The 21,245-nt window shown below is 41.5% G+C and overlaps 1 protein-coding gene across 1 annotated transcript in view; it reads left to right on the top strand.

The window, feature by feature from the left end:
- The window catches only part of LOC133521063 (stalled ribosome sensor GCN1), an 81,477-nt gene extending 60,915 nt beyond the window's left edge, over positions 1-20,562 (top strand). The window contains 10 exon segments of the mRNA XM_061855793.1: positions 2,563-2,789; positions 4,906-5,020; positions 6,524-6,774; positions 11,538-11,859; positions 13,501-13,731; positions 14,906-15,137; positions 16,049-16,320; positions 17,009-17,182; positions 19,377-19,601; positions 20,393-20,562. Of these exon segments, the coding sequence (XP_061711777.1) occupies positions 2,563-2,789; positions 4,906-5,020; positions 6,524-6,774; positions 11,538-11,859; positions 13,501-13,731; positions 14,906-15,137; positions 16,049-16,320; positions 17,009-17,182; positions 19,377-19,601; positions 20,393-20,515 (2,172 nt within the window). The 3' untranslated portion in view covers positions 20,516-20,562.
- The last annotated feature ends 683 nt before the right edge of the window (positions 20,563-21,245 follow it).

A 21,245-nucleotide genomic window follows, 5' to 3' on the forward strand; every position in this document is an offset into this window, starting at 1 on the left:
ACCTTATTCACCGGCAGGAACACAACACTATGAGTAGATTCTAGTGTTCTTTGGCTGCGGTTTTCTGTAAGGTGGAGGTACTTCCCCAGTTGGGCTCTGCTCTAGATCTGGAATGACATCCACTGGCTGTGCCCTACCACACAGAGCGAGATGACATTCACAATGCCCATACCTCTCTTTTGGACGTAGTTTAAGGACGTACCCGGGTCCGGGTATTCGAAGCAAGGTCATCCGTACTAATATTATAAATGCGAAAGTAACTGTCCGGCTGTCTGTTACCTGTTCACGCTTAAACCGCTGAACCGATTTAGATGAAAGGACCATGGGCACTCAGATAGGTTTTTCTATGTACTTCATTTCGTTTTATAGACACCAAGCGGAATTCCATTGCAGAACTGAGATATTTGTATTTTAGTCAAAATGTCATCACCCTTATTACTTGGGCAATAGAGTCTAAGTAAATTAATTGCTACAGGGAGGATGTTCGCGCCCCTTCGGCCGCGTACGCAACCAGAGCTTCGTAACCAGATGCGATCGAAAACTATTTCTGCCTTGTACGAAACCGGTTGCGATCAAAAACTAATTTCGTCTTACCCGTAACCAGTTACGATCGAACACTTCTCGTTCTTATACGAAACCAATGTCTGGGCCGTCTAGCTATAGGTTTTTTTTTCAAATATTTTGTCATGATACTCATGATAATTTCTTATCCTGAATGTCAGTGCTCCATGTCTCTTAAGCCAGTGTATTTTAAGGAACAAGGTTACATTGTATTTGCCAACAAAGTATTTGAATATTATCAACTGGTACAATTTTTGTGTTCTGATTTTTGACTAGATATATAACGTGTACAGTACTTATACTGTATAACAAGGTGTATAAATATAATCTTAGCTGACTTTATCAACGGTCGAAAGGTTTCGTACAACAAAGAAAAGTGTTCGATCGTAACTGATAACTAGTAAGACGGAATTAGTTTTTGATCGCAACCGGTTTCGTACAAGGCAGAAATAGTTTTCGATCGCATCTGGTTACGAAGCTCTGGTTGCGTACGCGGCCGAAGGGTTCGCGCACCGCTGCGAGCGCGGCAAACCATTCGCCGCGCTCGCCCAGCGGTGGACTCTATTGCCTAGGTAATAAGGGTGATGACATTTTGACTAAAATATAAATATCTCAGTTCTGCAATGGAATTCCGCTTGGTGTCCATAGAACGAAATGAAGTACATATAAATGCCTATCTAATGATCTAATTCTCAATTATGTTGGTTTCCGGACCATTTTGACGCATTGAGATAAAGATAGTTTATTATTCAAGTAGGCATATCACAATGCGCTTATGAACGGCAAATAAAGCTACACCGGCTCTAACCCTACACCTCTGACCCGAGAAGATTTAAATCCCCCCTCAATTGGAGGAGGGTATCCCAATATGGACCGGCAAGAAACTCGGCGGGACACATCTTTTCAAAACATTACATCTTATAATTAACATGCATTAAATAAGAAAAAAAATACAATTTAGCATTACATAGTTCTTTGGTGTTGAGATAGCCCCGAAGAAGGACATAAGATATATTTTAGAATATAATAGAAGAAATTTATTCAGAAAACGCTTAAGTTTAGGTAATACATGAGACGACAGAACCAATTTATTGTTAAGCATCACTGAAAATGTCTCCACTCAGCTTGATGTCAAGATACCACCTGAGGATCTCGACGCTGGTCTTCCGTGGAAACCTTTCCGAGAGAGCGCAGCTACACGCTAAAGTACAAAATTTTATATATTTAAGTACAAAAGTTTCAAGTAAATATCATAAGGCTATAGTTATTATTTAATTAAAAACTACAATAACAAATAAATTATTTAAATTACGGTACCTAAACAGTCAATCGTCATTCTAGGCGAAACAAATTATAGGGTAGACGTTCGTTCTAGTACGTGGCATATTGATGGCACAGGACTATACCCGATATTTATAATTATTGTATGTTTAAAATATGTTTTTCAAAATATAAAAGCCCAGATACCCAGATGCCCAGATACCGCTGAAGCGACGAAGTCCTAAAAGACCTGTTCACCCTCGGAATACCCAACTGGCGTGAAGTGGCGCAGGATAGGGCAGAGTGGCGCTCTCTTGTGTCAGAGGCCAAGATCCTGTTTGGGTCACTGAGCCAGTGAAGAAGAAGAAGAAAATATGTTTTTTAAATTTACCTTTATTTTATCAATCAATATAATTTTTCACATATTTCTCAAAAATTGGAAAAAGGAGAATGAAACGAATGGAATCGCACAGGCTGTTAAAAACAGTGTGGTGGTTGAAATGAGAATCTCCACGCCAAAGAGGACGATGCCCAGTAATGGTGTTTTGGTGATCGACTTTTATCCCTCCTTATTGTATACAACGGCTGTAACACGCTCGCATTTTTTATCGCCTGTAACCATGCCTGTCACGTTCTAACAAGTATGTAAGTGCGAAAGTGACAGGCATAGTGACAAGCTATTTCAATCGTTAACGTTATCGCATTAAAACAATCGAATATTAAACGCTACATTTTTTCTAGCTGGGTGAACGCGTCCTCCCCGAAATCGTACCAATCCTGGAACGCGGCCTGAAATCCGACCGCGCCGACCAGCGCCAGGGCGTTTGCATCGGCTTAGGAGAAATCTTGGCTTCTACCTCAAGAGACGCCGTACTATCGTTCGCAGACGGACTTGTGCCTACTGTGCGAACTGCGCTGAGGGACCCGCTGCCTGAAGTGCGATTAGCGGCTGCTAGGACTTTTGACAGGTTAGTATTTAAAAAAACTGCACTCCGCCTCGGCTATCCTGCTTATGACACGTCTTCATCGGTTTGAGAGGGATCCTGGCTTCTACATCACGTGATGCCGTGCTATCGTTCGCTGACGGACTTGTGCCTACTGTGCGAACTGCGCTGAGGGACCCGCTGCCTGAAGTGCGATTAGCGGCTGCTAGGACTTTTGACAGGTTAGTATTTAGAAAAAAAAAACTGCACTCCGCCTCGGCTATCCTGCTTATCACACGTCTTCATCCGTTTGAGAGGGATCCTGGCTTCTACATCACGTGATGCCGTACTATCGTGCGCTGATGGACTTGTGCCTACTGTGAGAACTGCACTGAGGGACCCGCTGCCTGAAGTGCGATTAGCGGCTGCTAGGACGTTACTTTTGACAGGTTAGTATTTAAAAAAAAACTGCACTCCGACTCAGCCCTCCTGTTTGTTACACGTCCGCATCTGATTGGGGGAAATCTTGGCTTCTTGGGGAAATTGTGTTTTGTAATAAAACGATTAAATTCTGTATCAATCAGTATACTAATATTGTTGTCCTACTGATTCTCCAACGTTTGGTCTTTGTCACATAGTTTTATATTACTTTCGATTTTATCACCTTAACGAAGAAATGTTGCCACCATGTGCCGTTCCCTAATGGACTTGTGCCTACAATGCAAAGTGCGCTAATGGACCCGCTGCCTGATGTGAGACTCGCACCCGCTGGGACATTCTATAGATGAGATCCTGCTCATATTGATAAGATTCATTATTGCCCAGCTACGTATATCTTCATCGGCTTACGAGGGATCATCACTTCACGTCACTTGCTGATGGCCTTGTGCCTACTGTACGAACTGCGTTGAGGGACCCGCTACCGAAAAGCGCCTAAATGCCGCTAGGTTAATCATTTAAAAAAAAAAAACTGCATTCTGACTCGGCCATCATGATTGTCATTTGTCACACGTCCGTTTGGGTTTGGGTGAAATCCTTTCTTGAACTTCAAAATTTGTACTTATTGTTCGCTAATAGACTTATACCTACTGTACTTACTGCGCTAAGGGACCCCCTGTCTGAAGTGCGACCGATGTACAGAAATAACTGTATTCCGACTCGGCCATCCTACTTATCGCACGTCTTCATCGCTTTGGGAGGGATCCATGCTTCTACTTTAAGGGATGTCGTGATGTCATTCAGTAAAGGATTTATGCCTACTGGAACTACGCTAAAGAACCCATTGCCTTATAAAGTACAACTTTCTTCTCCTAGGACTTTCGACGGGTTATTCTTTAATAGTATTTTATGCAACAGTTGTATAAGAAGGGTCAAAAAAGGCGAGTGGCGTGAGTTACAATGTGAGCCGGAGCCGAAGGCGTAGGCGAACATTGTAAAGGAATACGCCACGAGAATTTTTTGACCTACTTATACAACGTTGCATACAATATTTTTCCTACGAGTCAACAAAAATAAATCTTAATTTAGGTAAACAAATTACAGCAATAGTATATAGCCAAGACGCGCGAGCATACCTTGTTACGCGCCCGGCCCGCCCCGGGCCGCGGCCGGCCGGTCGGCGACACCTCGTAACTCATGAGGCCCTGGTACTTGCTACTTGCTAAATTAATTTTTTGGACAGTTTTTTCTCAATTTTGGCCACCGTAGCCTACGGAGACTAACAAGCAACGCTAAGCGGTCTTCGTAGTCTATGGGTGTTGCTATTACGGGTGTCACATGCGTGTTTCTGACTTATGAAGTAATTATTTTTACTATGCAACCAAATGAATATTTTGTAAGTTGGCAGCAATGCACTTAGTTTAAAACTGTATTCGTTTTGGTTTTGTTAGGTTGGTAGCCATTAATCGCAGTAACATTATAGCTTATAAAAGCACAAGAGCTTTTATGAGGAATAGACAATATAGACTTTTCTTGAAACCTTTTATGTATGTTCTTATATTCGTGTTAATGAATGCATAAATGACAGATAACAGTAGAGGAGTAGGAAAAAAAAATTCTACACTCTGACTTGGTCATCCTGCTAGTCATTCTTCGGTATAGCTTTAAATTGTCGCGGCAACACCGTGTGTTAATTTTTAACTAAAACATTTTTTTTTTTCAGTTTACACGCGACGATCGGTAATAAGGCACTAGATGACATTTTGCCTCAAATGTTGGAAGGTCTCAACGACCCCGACCCGGCGATCGCAGAGGCCACTCTAGACGGCTTGAAGCAGGTATAATATTTCTAAGAATTTGGATTTCATTATTGTCATTTGCCTGAGAGTATTTTATGAGATTATTTCGCTTTCTATCACCGCACCGCTCGCCGTCGGCAGGGTGTTCATCCTCACACCCTAGAACCTAAATGGTCGCGTACTGTGCGGTTTAAGAGGAATTTCCTCCCGCGAACGTTTCGGCTGTGGAATGAGCTTCCTGCCGAGGTTTTCCCGAGGGGCTACAGTATGGGGTTCTTCAAAAAAGGAGTGTACAGGTTTTTAAAGGGTCGGCAACGCGCATGTAATGCCTCTGGTGTTGCAGGCGTCCATAGGCTACGGTGACTGCTTACCATCAGGCGGGCCGTATGCTTGTTTGCCACCGTCGTGGTATTAAAAAAAAAAAATGGTATAAAGTTATACATACTATGAATTAAATTTGTTTTTACAAGCTTCTGTTTAACTTGCCCTGTTCGTATGTATGGGACAAATCTTGCAAGTTAAATTTGACCCACTTCCCGGTTTCCGATGAAGCTGAAAATTTGCATATATATGTAAGTCGGGTGATAATGCAATATTATGGTACCATTGCTGATCTGATGATGGAGATAGGAGGTAGCCATAGGAACTGTGTGATAAAACAACGCAACCTAATTGTGTTTGGGGTTTTGAGAATTGTCTCGATGAGTATTTGGAAAAAAAAGTACAGTCAGCGATAAAAGCTTGTACCAAAAATTAAATTTTTGACAAAAACTTATTGTTTATGTGGCTTTACGCCTTTTGAATTTGCACATGTACTTTTTCAGTGAAATGATTGTTAGTTTATAGTATTTTATGCAACAGTTGTATAACAAGGGTCAAAAAAGGCGAGTGGCGTAGTTACAATGTGAGCCGGAGCCGAACATTGTAAAGGAATACGCCACGAGCATTTTTTGATCTACTTATACAACGTTGCATATAATACTTTTCCTACGAGTTATCAAAAATAAGTCTTAATTTAGGTAAACAAAGCAAAAGTATATAGCTAAGATACGCGACCCCGCCCGGCCGGTCGGCGACACCTCCTCGTAACTCATGAGGCCCTAGTACTTGCTCTTTGCTAAATTAAATTTTTGGATATTTTTTTTCTCGATTTTGGCTACAGTAGCCTAAGGAGACTAACAAGTAAGGCTAAGCGGTCTTCGTAGTCTATGGGTGTTGCTATATTACGGGTGTTACATGCGGGTTTCTGACTTATGAAGCAATTGTTTCTACTATGCAGCCAAATGAATATTTTGTAAGTTGGCAGCAATGCACTTAGTTTGAAACTGTATTAGTTTGGATTTTGTTAAGTTTGTAGCCATTAATCGCAGTAACTTTATAGCGATTTAAAGCACAAGTGCTGTTATGAGGAATAGACAATATAGACTTTTCTTGAAACTTTTTACGCATGTTCTTATATTCGCGTTAATGAATGTATAAATGACAGATAACAGTGGTGGGATAGGAAAAGTTGTTATTTATGATATGGGGATATCTGTCGAGGTGATGGCGATAAAGTCGCGCGCCGTGCTGCCGTACCTGGTGCCGGTGCTGACGTCGGGCGCGGCGGACACGCGCGCGCTGTCGGCGCTGGCGGCGGCGGCGGGCGGCGCGCTGGCGCGGCACCTGCCGCGCGTGCTGCCCGCGCTGCTGGCCGCGCTGGCGGCGGCGCGCGGCCAGCAGCGGGAGGCGCAGGAGCTCGACCACTGCCGCAACGCGCTGCTGCCCGTCACCGACGCGCAGGGCGTCCGATGGTAAAAATAAATAATTCAAAAAATTCAAAAATTCTGCAAGTAGGCCTCAAGGGCTCTTTTACAAGTCAATACAACATTTATAGTAACATCATATAGTGACATGAATTTTTTTTTAATTCCATAATTTATTAAAAACACAATTAAAATCATATCAAGACAGATGTCAGATCCACGACGCAGGCTTCGTCAATAAATACAAGCAAAAAAAAAAAACATCCACAACACGCTTCGTCATCGTAATATGCACCTATCCTACAAAATATATATCCACAACACGTTTCGTCAACGGCCTACCTAGTATCTATATAACAAAAAACAATAAACAAATAGAAACCTAGCCCCCACTCTGATTTTCACCCGGACCAAAAGTGCCAAAAATACTGGCGGCATTGCCTCGCTGAATGGCCAGTGATATCTGAAGGACCAGGAAAGAACCAGAGCGAGGGTCGCAGCCCCTTTCTTTCAGCCGACGCCCTATGCTCTTGACATACAACATAACAACATTTATAAATACAACAGCCAATACCTGGGTAAACATTACATTATAATAATCTTAAAATAAATAATTACTACAATACAATAGAGATGTATAGTCTCTATGGTTAAAAACACATTAAATCTGGAGATGTAAAAGGTCCCCAATGTCAGAGTACTAATACTAATAAAATTTGGAGGTGTAAAGTCTCTCCAAGTGTCAAAATAAAATTTATACTAAATAAATAAACCGCGTCTGGGCTGTTAAAAGCCTGAGCCGAGCCCCGTATACTTGTTATTTGTAGCTGGCCCTCGACGGCTTATCTTTTGTCCATTGTTATCTAAATCGGCGCGTGCCGCTACCTGCAAAAAAGGGCCCGGTCACTTTAACCGGTTATTTAATTACAACTCCTATGGTGATTGAAATAAGATTCAAAATGAACAAATGGAAAAATAATTTTCATCACACTTGCTCGAAAAAGATCTTATTTCATGCAAGTGTACTGAAGGACAAAGGGCTATTTTATTTCCGCGTGAGTTATGTATTGTGAAAAAAAAAATTATGTCACTTATTCATACAAACCAAGTAGCATTACTTTTAAAATACTGACATTTATAATTTTAATATTTTTGCTTATGTTTAAAATTATTTAATTTGATTAATTTAACAGCCGTTTAAAATATTTTTACATAATTTTCAATTGCGGCTGAATGCCGAATAGGTCTGTGCCTTCGATGCTTAACCTATCAAGAAATTACAAAATGGCGGACGAATGTTTGATATGTCACCGTGTTTAAGAATTATTTCGCATAAAATTTAGTTTTTACTTCGCAAGTGTGATGAAAAACATTGTGTGTAACTCCGGGGGTAATAATATTACAAACTCGGGTCTTTAATTCCCTCGTATCCAAAATTTCACTTACCCCCCTCGTGGCACAATGTATATACGGTTGGTGAGTGCCGGCGAGTCGAACTCTACCGAACCGGTCTAAAATGTGTCCTCGATATGCGTAACAAAGGCGCGTTATCGAAAAGCACACCTACACTGGTTTTTTGAGCGTTAGACTAGCCCGCGCTCAGGTGCCAATTAGAATTATACGACCCTATTTTTTGCAGGTAGTGACACGCGCCGTTTTAGTTAACAATGGACAAAAGATAAGCCGTTGAGGGCCAGCTACAAATCTAACAAATATACACGCCCTACAAACTCATTTTATCATCTATACATACATACATACATACATACATATAATCACACCTTTCCCGGAGGGGTAGGCAGAGACCACGGATTTCCAGTTGCTACGATCCTGACATACCTCTTTCGCTTCCTTCACTTTCTTTTTTTATTTTTATTTAGAAAACAAACAGCCTTTTACAAATATATTTAAAATAAATGAACTAAAAATAGGCCTAAAGTTTCCTAAATTACTAAGAAAACTATTACATAGAAATGTAAATTACGCAATTATAAATTACCGGTTTAGTTTTGTACTACATGCAAGTAAGGTAAGAAAACATACAAAAGTATGAAAAATATGACTGGAACCAAATTGATCAATTTCTAGAAAACAAAATTTGCCGAACTTTGTTCTTTCATAACATTCACACACGCTCGTCGGTTTAGGGTGCTCTTGACCTGGCCTTGCTTCAGGATTTCCCCGATTTGATCAGAGAAAGTCCGCCGAGGTCTACCCCTTCCAGCTCCCTCTTCTACTTCTCCCTTATACACTACTTACTTTATTATATATACTTATTTTATTGTCTTCCTAATATTTTTATACAATGTGACCTTGTACGCGGTGAAGCAATAATCAGAGACCAATTCCTCAAAAAAAATTCAAAAAACTTAAAAAAAAATTCAAAATTTAATCTGTTTATTTCAGTTTTTTTGTTGAGGTACAGTCAGCACTCAGTTATAATCTCTATATTTGGAGATTGTGTTAACTAAGTTTAGCCTTAACTAAGTATATAATTAGTCCTGTTGGCAGTTAGTGTTTACATGTTATTATAATACTATTTGTAACAAAATTAATTCAATTAATCAGTGCTTTCTTAAGTGTACTCTTTATTTTATCAGGATGTTTTTCTAAAGTTTCTACTACTTGTTTGGGTACTACTTGTTCCTGATACGAGACTTTATCCGCTTAGCTAACTATATACATACTAGTTGCTCTGGGTGTTCCTATTTTCTTTAGTGTAAATCTGAACCATATTAAAGACACAGAAACTAAATATATAAGTTGTTTTCCCCTTAAACGGCTCTATATGGGAATTTTCGGGGGCGAAAAAATCGATCTAACGAAGCTCGGCTTCCAGATACTGTAATTTAAGTTTTGTTTATGTCCCTAAATGCACTGTTTTAAATAACTACGAATATATTGACGACCGGTTTGGCCTAGTGGGTAGTGACCCTGCCTACGAAGCTGATGGTCCCGGGTTCAAATCCTGGTAAGGGCATTTATTCGTGTGATGAGCATGGATATTTGTTCCTGAGTCATGGCTGTTTTCTTTGTATTTAAGTATTTATAAATATTTATATATTATATATATCGTTGTCTAAGTACCCTCAACACAAGCCTTATTGAGCTTACTGTGGGACTTAGTCAATTTGTGTAATAATGTCCTATAATATTTATTTATTATTATTTATTTATTTATTATGTTCGACTATAGCACAAAATAAATAATTTTACTACCGTACAGAAATGACACTTCCTACAAAACCGAAGTTTGACAGCGGTTCAGAGACGAATCATTGTGTCCCTTTCTAATGTATAGCACTATCCCTTTCAGCTATTTAGGGTTATCAAAATTCAAATCATTATCTTATCTGCGTCTTGCACACATATGGACGTCAAGTTATGCCAACCCTATATTTGCTCGGAGCGATGCTGACCCGAATTGAGCTGAAAATACCCGCCTCATGACTATAGTCAAATTTGTTTACTCAAAGACACTGCCCTCATTTCTTCTAACTTTTCAGTATTCAGTCATTTATTGCCTTCATAGGTACATATTAAGGTGATACTTAAGAATTCTGATCAGCTATGAACCCTGTAAGGGCACTGCAAAACGTAACTTACGGACTAGTAATAAGTAGCTATGAATCACTATTAAAGGTTATACATTACATAAAATATTTAATTTAACATTACAATTAAATATTACATTACATGTTATTGAATTACGACTAAAGATTAAATATTATCAAATTTACATTACAATTGACGATTACTTATTATTAAATGAAACATCACGATTAATTACATATTAAATATTTTATTATATTATTAGTTATTACATTATATTTCATATAGTTACATTTTCATTCAGGAATTCTAGTACAGAGTAAAAAGCTTTTTGAATTAAATATGTTTTGAGTTGGGTTTTAAATGCACTTATATTACTGAGTTCTCGGATCTCATGTGGGATTTTGTTAAATATTTTTATTGCCATGGCAAAAGGACCACAGCTAACCATCTTCAATTTGGTCTTAGGTAGAGCCAGTTTTTTTCTAGATCCGTGTGAGTATTCTGGAAATAATGGCAAGTTGTTGTTCACGAACATAGAAGCTTCTAAGATGTATATATGTATATTGAAGGTAGAGTCATCATTTTTTGTTCTATAAAGTAGTTTACAGTACATATGGTGCTACTTTATAGCACTAGTGCGAAAATTAGCATATTACGTTGCTGTGTCGAACATTTAAAGGGCCATATGTACTGTAAAAAGTTGTAAGATACATGTGCGAATAGGTAATTCGCAACTCGTGTCGATTTAAAACACTCCCTTCGGTCGTGTTTTAATTTATCGCCACTCGTTTCGAATTTCCTATTTTTCGCACTTGTATCGTAATGTACTATTAGGGAGAACCAACTTTTTAGCGTCACTCGTTGCCATGGTTACGATTAGTTGTCCAGGCAGCGTATCATGGTCGCATTTTTATCACTTGTCATGTCATGCGTCACTTTCGCACTTACATACTTGTTAGAACGTGACAGGCATAGTGAGAAATGATAAAGAGCCGAGCATCTTAGCCCAGCAGGGGACAAAAGTTCATTGAAATACTGATTTTATGGTACTTAAATGTATCAAACTTGCGTTTTTGTGGTCGTTATAACCAATGTCCATAATAGGCCCCCTACTAGGCATGTTAATAGAACGGCATACAACGTCTCTTTAAACAAACTGTGCCACTGTTGTCCCTTGGACAACGGGACAGGATAACAAAACAAAAAAAGTTGATTCACCCATTAAACAACTTACTAACTAGTTATCACTTCGACAGCATAATCGACATGCTGCTCGAGGCAATCCGCACGAGCGAGGGCGACAAGCGTCGCGCCGCCGCGTCCCTGCTGTGCGCCTACGTGTCCCACACGCGCGCCGACCTCACGCCCTACGTGCCTCAACTGCTGCGCGGGCTCGTCCTGCTCTTCGCCGAAACCGACCGGGACGTCCTCCAAATGGCCTGGGAGGCGCTCACGGCGCTCACGAAGACGTTGGACGCGGAGAAGCAGATAGCCCATGTGGCGGATATAAGACAGGCTGTGAGATATGCGGCTTCGGATCTGAAGGGTGAACTGCTGCCTGGTTTCTGCTTGCCTAAGGTAAGATTTTAGTGTCACATATAGGCCTTAAAAGGTATTCCTCTAGCCTTACATAACTGCTCCGAAGATTTATACTACTCTTCACCGAAACCGACCGATATGTGCTTCAAATGTCTTAAGAGGTGCTCACAAAGACGTTGAACGTGGAGAAGCAGATAGCCCATGTGACGGATATAAGACAGGCTGTGAGATATGCGGCTTCGGATCTGAAGGGAGAACTGCTGCCTGGTTTCTGCTTGCCTAAGGTAAGATTTTAGTGTCACATATAGGCCTTAAAAGGTGTTCCTCTAGCCTTACATAACTGCTCCGAAGATTTATACTATTCACCGAAACCGACCGATATGTGCTTCAAATGTCTTAAGAGGTGCTCACAAAGACGTTGGACGCGGAGAAGCAGATAGCCCATGTGGCGGATATAAGTCAGGCTGTGAGATATGCGGCTTCGGATCTGACGGGTGAACTGCTGCCTGGTTTCTGCTTGCCTAAGGTAAGATTCAGTGTCGCAACATGCAGGCCTTTAAAGATGTCCTCTAGCCTATAGCGATATGTGCTTACAATGGCTTAAGAGGTGCTCACAAAGACGTTGAACGTGGAGAAGCAGATAGCTCATGTGGCGGATATAAGACAGGCTATGAGATATGCGGCTTCGGATCTGAAGGGAGAACTGCTGCCTGATTTCTACTTGCCTAAGGTAAGATTCTAGTGTCACATCATGCAGGCTTTAAAAGATGGTCCAGCCTATAGCGATATGTGCTTACAATGGCTTAAGAGGCGCTCACAAAGACGTTGAACGTGGAGAAGCAGATAGCCCATGTGGCGGATATAAGACAGGCTGTGAGATATGCGGCTTCGGATCTGAAGGGAGAACTGCTGCCTGGTTTCTGGTTGATAAGGATAAGATTCTAGTTTCACAACACGCAGTTAAAAGGCCGTTCTCTAAACCTTACGTACCTCAACTACTCCGATGCCTCGCCGAAACCAAAGAGAATTTAGTAATACAGGCGTATTGTCAAAGTAAATTTTGTAGTCAACAAAATTTACTGCCATCTTCCGACACAGGATTAAAACTCGTAGAATTACATATGGCTATTTGACCCATGTTCTTCCACTGATATGAGTTAAATATCAAACGGTGTCGCCACCTACTCGAGTATTGGCCAAAGGTATATCGCCACCTATTTGAGAATATTTTTTTCTTAAATTTTTCTTTCTTAGACTTTAATTATCTTATACGGAGTTATATATTCTATTTCCAAAACTGGCCGAGACATGCTTAAAATGGCTTGGGAGGTGCTCACAAAAACGTATTTTTTTTTTCAGCATACATAAGCATTACAGTATTGTACCAAAGTGCTTACATACTAGTCATTTAAAAACATTCAATACGTTACGTTAAACACGGAGAGGTAGATTGCGCATGTGGTGGATATAAGACAGGCTGTGACATTCGCTTCGGATCAGAAGGCGAGCTGCTGCCTGTTTCTGCTTACTGGGTTTTGTTTGCTGTTACCGATATAATTGTAGGTTTTATACCTATATATGGCTTCCACATAAATTTACTTTCTAGAGTCAGCCCTAGATACTATATTTCTTAATATAAACTACAAAAGAAAAGACATTTATCAACTAACTTCTTTACAGGGCATAGCACCAATCCTGCCTCTATTCCGCGAGTCCATCCTCAACGGTCTACCCGAAGACAAGGAAGCCGCCGCACTCATGTTGGGAGAAGTCATCACGTTAACCTCAGCGGCGGCCATCCAGCCCTCCGTTGTGCACATTACTGGACCTCTCATCCGTATCCTGGGAGACAGGTTCAATGCCAGTGTGAAGGCAGCTGTACTCGAGACACTGGCTTCATTACTCTCAAAGGTATGCTATTAGAACATATATCAATAACACCATACACAAGTCATAGGTAGTCATGATCTTGACTTCAGCGGCCGCTATTCAGCCCTCCGTTTTGCGCATTACTAGACCTCTTATCTGTATCCTGGGTGACAGGTTCAATGCCAGTGTCAAAGCCGCGGTGTTAAGGACGTTGGCTTCATTACTCTCAAGGGTATGCTATTAGAACATCTCAATTAAACCATACACATGCATCGAATGTCAGCAATTCATCAGTCATAGCATTGGTAGTCATAATCTTACTTCTGCGGCCGCTATACTGTCTTCCGTTCTGTATATTACTGGCCTCTCATTCGTATCCTGGGTGACAGGTTCAAAGCCAGTTGAGGCCAGTGTCAAAGCCGCGGTGTTCTTCACACACAAAGAGGCGCTTGGGCTCTTCGTCTAAGCCCAAAGGCGTGCTGTACGAATAGTCGACGATCCCAAACTCACAAGCGATATTGAACCTTTAAGTCTAAGGAGAGACTTTGCCTCCTTGTGTGTGTTCTACCGCTTGTACAATGGGCTGTGCTCTGAAGAATTGTTTGGCATGATGCCGACGGCCGCTTTCTATCACCGCACCGCTCGCCGTCGGCAGGGTGTTCATCCTCACACCCTAGAACCTTATTGGTCGCGCACTGAGTGGTTCAAGAGGAACTTGCTCCCGCGGATGCTCAGGCTGTGGAATGAGCTCCCTGCCGAGGTTTTCCCGAGGATCTACAGTATGAGGTTCTTCAAAAAAGGAGTGTACAGATTTTTAAAGGGTCGGCAACGGTCGGTAATCGTTATAAGAAATGAATTTGTTTGTTTTATATAAATTATTTTTGTCAAACACTTACAGATTACATTTAGAAAAAACTAATAGAACGGCGAATGCTGTTCCACCGTGATACAGTTATATAACTAGTACGGGGAACAGAAGACGCTTACCTACTCCTATGTTTAAACAAATTAAATGATGTGTACCTTTAGCCTTTAGTGAATATATAATATAGGTATGTATACCTAAATTAGCGTTGTCTAAATGTAAGCAGTTGTTACTTTTATGGTACTAAATAAAGTTTTTTTTTTTTATGTAACACCTCTGGAGTTGCAGGCGTCCATAGGCTGCGGTGAATTATTATTTGGATTTATTATATTACCTTTATTTTTTTCTCAGGTTGGCGTCATGCTGAAGCAGTTCTTACCACAGCTCCAAACGACCTTCCTAAAGGCGCTGAACGACCAATCGCGCCCAGTCCGCATAAAGGCCGGACTTGCCCTCGCTCAACTAGTGCGGATACATACACGCGCCGACCCACTCTTCGTTGAGATGCACAACGGCATCAAGAACGCCGATGACCCCGCTATTAGAGAAACTATGCTGCAGGCGCTTAGGAGCATCATTACAGGTGAGTCAACCTTCCCAAAGATGCTTTTAATTGGTATAAAGGCAGGCACCACCGATATCGGAGAAGATAAGGAGTAGTAGGTTAGCGTGGTATGGGCAAATGCCCATTAAATAATGAGGAAGGATGAATATATAGGCAAAAGAAAGTTAGCAATGAATGTTGATGGACGGAGAGCGGATGGTAGACCCAAAAAACGACGGATGGATTGTGTGAGAGAGGATATGAGAAAGAAAGGAGTGAGTGGGATAGGGGCAGGAGGAAGAAATTGGTATAAAGGCCGGACTTGCCCTCGCTCAACTAGTGCGCCGATCAGCTCTTCGTTGAGATGCACAACGGCATCAAGAACGCCGTCATCGGCGTGGTTATCCACGCTATTAGAGAAACTATGCTGCAGGCGTTTAGGAGCATCATCATAGGTGAGTCATTTATCTCCAAACTTCCCCAAAGGTGCTTATCCTACGTTAAAAAAGCCCTACTAGTACATATACATACGCTCTTCGTAGAGATGCACAACGGCATCAAAAATGCTGATGACCTCGCTATCAGAGAAACTATGCTGCAGGCGCCTAGGAGCATCATTACAGGTGTCTAAAGACCTTAAAGGCACTCAAGGCAGGTATTAAAAATTGTCTCGCACTACCTTAACTAGTACGGATGCATACTCTGACGAAACCACTATTCTTACTGATGCAGAACGGCATCAGGAACGCCGACTATTTCGCTATTAGAGAAACTGAAGAAAAGGTACTTGATACACTGACGGTAAATTTCCATAGTCACGGATTATCCCTCATGAAAAGAAGTCGAAAGAACTAAATCGGTTCATCGGTTTAAACGTGAAGATGTAACAGATAGAGTTACTTTCGCATCTCATGGTTATACACAAAAGCTAAATGATTATTCATTTCCAGGTGGCGGCGACAAGATGTCCGAGCAACTAGCGCTCAGCGTGCTAGCCACGCTGACCAGCCCGGCGCTGCTGGCGCACGCGGACGACCCGCCCCGCGGCGCCGTCGGCGGCTGTCTCGGCGCGCTGCTGCACTGTCTCCCTCCCACACATAGAGACGCGGCGTTGCTGCATCATGTGTTGGCCGGAGGGAATACGACGATCACGGAGGCGGATTGGATGCTAGCTCATGGAAGGTCTTGTGCGCTTTTCGTCGCCTTAAAAGAAACGCCTGAGGTTCGTAGTAATCTTAGTCTTATTTTACTCTTATATCACATGTCTATCATTTACTCATAGAGGTACGGCCTTATTGCATCATGTGTTAGTTGGAGGCAACACTATAACTCAGGTTGATTAAATGAAATGTCTGAGGTAAGACGATGTATAATTATTTACTAAAAAATATCACAATCAGCTATCAAACCATATGGAAGAAAGCGTCTGCCATTTTTAACCGACTTCAAAAAGGTTCTCAATTCGACTGTTTTTTTTTGTACGTATGTTACTCGATATCTCCGAGAATTGTGACCCGATTTTCAATTTTTTTTTTATCGAACGGGTATAACCCCGAGATGGTCCCGTTGGCACCAAGTCGGGGTCTGATGATGGGATCTTGGAGAAATCGAGGGAACTCTTCAAATGTTATAGGTACATGTATGGCGCTTTTGGTAATACTTGAAGTCGGTTTTATTTTTTGTTAATAAGTTTTATGACTCCTCAGAATACCGTTTAGAAGTTTTGTATAACATATTTCACCCCGCTAATCATTGTGACACTGATAGTTCACCCTACATTGTTGGACCTACATGTTAACATTGACGCACGAGATTTTTTATTTATTTAGTGACAATTGCCAATCACGACTTGTCTACCAGACATCTAAAAATCTTGATCGGCGTCTATATTTACACAATTATTTTTGCAGGTAGTTTATACTGAACAGTTCGAAGAGAAAATAGACAAAGCTCTCTTAGGATACCTAGCCAGTGATAAAGTACCCATCGCATGCAACGGTCTTCGCGGCATGGGGTACCTTATGAAGTATCTACTAGGACACGATCGCGCACCACCGCAAGCCATACTCACACAGTTCGTCAGGGTAAGTGCGAGTTGTTTTCGATGCAAATAAAATAGACAAGGTTCCTATAGCAGGGGTCTTTGTATGGGGTTCCTTATGAATCATCTACTGGAACACGATCGCGCACCACCGCAAGCCATACTCACACAGTTCGTCAGGGTAAGTGCGAGTAGTTTTCGATGCAAATAAAATAGACAAGGTTCCTATAGCAGGGGTCTTTGTATGCGGTTCCTTATGAATCATCTACTGGAACACGATCGCGCACCACCACAAGCCATACTCACACAATTCGTCAGGGTAAGTGCAAGTTGTTTTTGATGCGAGTAAGATAGACAAGGTTCCTATAGCAAGGGTCTTCGTATGGGGTTCCTTATGAATCATCTACTGGAACACGATCGCGCACCACCGCAAGCCCTACTCACACAGTTCGTCAGGGTAAGTGCAAGTTGTTTTCGATGCGAGAATGATAGACAAGGTACCTATAGCAAGGGTCTTCGTATGGGGTACCTTATGAATCATCTACTGGAACACGATCGCGCACCACCGCAAGCCCTACTCACACAGTTCGTCAGGGTAAGTGCAAGTTGTTTTCGATGCGAGAATGATAGACAAGGTTCCTATAACAAGGGTCTTCGCATAGGGTACCTTATGAAGCATCTACTGGAATACGATCGCGCACCACCGCAAGCCATACTCACACAGCTCGTCAAAGTAAGTGCACCACCACCAGTACCACTCGATTGGTCGGGCTTTGGGTACGCTCGACTTAAAAAAGGATTTCAATTCGTCAGGATATTTTTTTTAATTTATTTTCGATGATTTCTTACTGTCCGACTATTTGTAGGTATTTTGACGTTAAACAATCGTTCTCATATATTGTTTAGTTAAATTATCATGTCATATAATCTCTAGATTTTCTATGATGCTCCAAGCAAGTTTAGCTTCCGGTACGTATTTATGCAGATGTCAATATTCTTAAAATATGTTGTTGGAGTCGCGAACTGTTATGATAACATTAATAACAGACTTGAAAGATATATTATGATACATGAGTGGATGTTATGGTTCGCATCTATATCCATTGTCATGGTTGTAACGGAACTCTAATTAAAATAAACATTGTCTGTCGAAAATTATTTGCATATACATAAGATACAGCAATTTGTTCCTTGAATTGATGAATTTTTTGTCTAATGCAGCAACCCACATGTGTTTTTATTTATTTATTCAAACGTCTAATTGAAAACATAATGTAGTGTATTGACTACACCGCTTTTAATCACAACAAAATGTATGGTATTTCGTTAGTGCTGTATGGTTTGGCTGCTTTTTCCACTGTGCCAATTATTTTTTAACCGCGCACGTTTAACAGTTTTGAATGATTCACGGTTAGTTTCACTAGACTTAAAACGACCGGGACACGATGCATTTAACTGCGTCGAAATATCGGGAGCTCAAAAACTATATAACAGGTCATTACGGTTTATATTCCTAGTGGCACGCACGTTTAATATTTCAACCCTTTGACCGCCAAAGATGTCAACTGACGCGCGCGGCTACAGCCCAATATCAACCTTCGGCATTTGAATTTTGACCGCTCGATTACGTGTATTTCGTTCAGTCAAGTGTAAAAATATGGGTGTACACATCTTACTCAAAAATATGTCCCATAGCATCTTATTCCAGTGTAATAAGAGCGTAGTACTATATTTATGAGACGATTCTTTCGATACATATTTTTGCACTTGACTGTTCAATACTACTCGTATCTCGACTACCAGGCATTTAAATTCTACTAATAGAACTGAAAACGTATTTTCGAAATACGAGCAATATGTCGAAAATAGAATTCCGCTGTTTACCATAGATTTTAGAGTGCCTAAATCGAGCGTCCGAAAATATAAAAAATTGCCCGCAGATTCACGATAACGCTTTTCAGCTTACAACGCTAACGTCCTGACCCGAACCCGGAGGCCATGGTCACTTTTTCTTTAGTTTACTACATCTATTAGAGATCGCTTTTTAGCGATAAGACCGCCTGTTGTCTGCCTCTAAATTTAATCAATTGTTTATTTTTCTTGTATATTTTTACTGAGGTGTGCCAAATCAAAAAAACTTTATTTTGCATAAAATATGGTATACAAGATGGACTTAGTAATTCTATCTATCTATTTATTTCAGTCCAGTTTAACAATCTTGTATTTTGTCTGTGCAGAGCATGAACCACAGCAACAACGAGGTGAAGCAACTGATGGCGCGCGCCAGCACCACGCTCGGGCGCTCGGGCGCGCTGCGCGGCGCCAGGGGCCCCGACGTGCTGCGGCCGCTGCTGCCGGCCCTGGTCAACGGCACGAAGGAGAAGAACACCTATGTCCGGGCCAACGCCGAGCTCGCGCTGCGCGCTGTACTGTGTCTACAGAACGACGACAGTTTCCACAAAGTGAGTCTACATATGACCATCCTATCATTTACCGTGCCCCGTCGTCCCGCAACCGTTACTAGTGCTAGCGGTACGCCAAAAATTAGAATAAAAATAATTTTCAAAACCCATTCTGGGCTTCTCCAGATACGATAATATACCTCAAATTATACCTAATATTCTCATTTCTAACCCTAAGAAAGCAATTTTGAAAATATTGACATTTAATTATTTTTCTCAAACTTGCTATGAAATGATGACATGACTTACGTCAAATTAGGTCCGGAAATACGATATCAGGTGCGATGAGTGAAGATGATATGTAAAGGAATTTCATACTGCCTTAAAGCAACCTTCTTTTGTTTTTTAACGTTAAATTGCGAACCAACGTCTTGGCTTCCAACTTCCAACCATCAATAAATAATATTTTTCAGTTAGCTTGGTACGATGATCTGTTGTGCATTTTGGTTGCTAAGCAACGGCGGTGGCGCATCGCGCAAGCGCGCTGACTTACGCGCGTAAGGTTGTACACCGCTGGTAGAGTGGCGAGCCGAGTAGGTCGCCACAAAACAAATTGACTACAATTCTTTATTTTAATTGCAAGTTTGAGAAAAGCACTATACATATCTCGGCGAGAAACGGGGTTGCCGGCCGCGTATATATATCTACTTGGCCTGCAAACCTACGTTTCCCGGCCTCTATAGTAATGTCCTATTTTTCATTCCTCCTCCAGCCAGCATATAGCTACTTCCGAGCCTCGACAATAATGTGCTATTTCAGTCCCAGACATTACATTGTTTTTTTTTTTAAAGCAATGCCTATCCCTCCTCGACGAAGGCGCCCGCGAGGCGCTCAGCGACGTGGTGGCTCGTGTGCTGCGCCGCGCGCTCCAAGACGGCCGGGACGAGGACCTCGACGTGACGCTGCTCACCTGAGCACCGCTGTATCTATCAGCTTACTTTAATATATACTGTATCTACCAGGAGGACTTTCATTTACTAGCTACTCCCATATTAAATGGCGTCAACGTACTTACAACCCCTCGTGTGGTGTCCACGGGCGACGGTAATCGCTTACCATCAGGCGGTCCAAACGTGTCCATGATAACACGGACCTAGTTGGCAGCGATTTCGATAACCCAGACGGTGCAAGCGTTATTTTCAACTTTATGAAATTTTGGGTGTCCGCGCAGGAGAATTAGTGAAACGCGTGATAGCCGGTTGAATAATGTACGTTTATTGTATTGAACTGCCGCCTTATATACTATTTTCGATATGGCTAAAAATAGAAAGATAGGTATCCTAGAATATTATATCTATTCCACCCTTCGACTATGATCGCGTTTGTAGCGATCACAATAGCATGTCTTCTGTCTAATCTTCTAAGACGTAAGACGGGTAGATCAAAATGTAGCAATTTAGGATTACCCTGCCGCGGAGATTCACTACTACGCATATGAGAATAGCACGCCCTGTCATCTGTCTCGCTCCAACCGCTGCATAAATATGAGCGCGGCGTCCGCGCGCACTTCACTAACAAGGAAAGGTACCCAACTGTCCGGTTCCGATTTGATTTATATTTATATATCTTATAGAGTAGTCTAAAATAACGGACACGTATTTTTTTTTAGCTGCCCAAACAACCTATTGGGAGAAATTGTCCTCC

Source organism: Cydia pomonella, chromosome 9 (genome assembly GCF_033807575.1).
Source record: "Cydia pomonella isolate Wapato2018A chromosome 9, ilCydPomo1, whole genome shotgun sequence".
Lineage (NCBI taxonomy): Eukaryota > Metazoa > Arthropoda > Insecta > Lepidoptera > Tortricidae > Cydia > Cydia pomonella.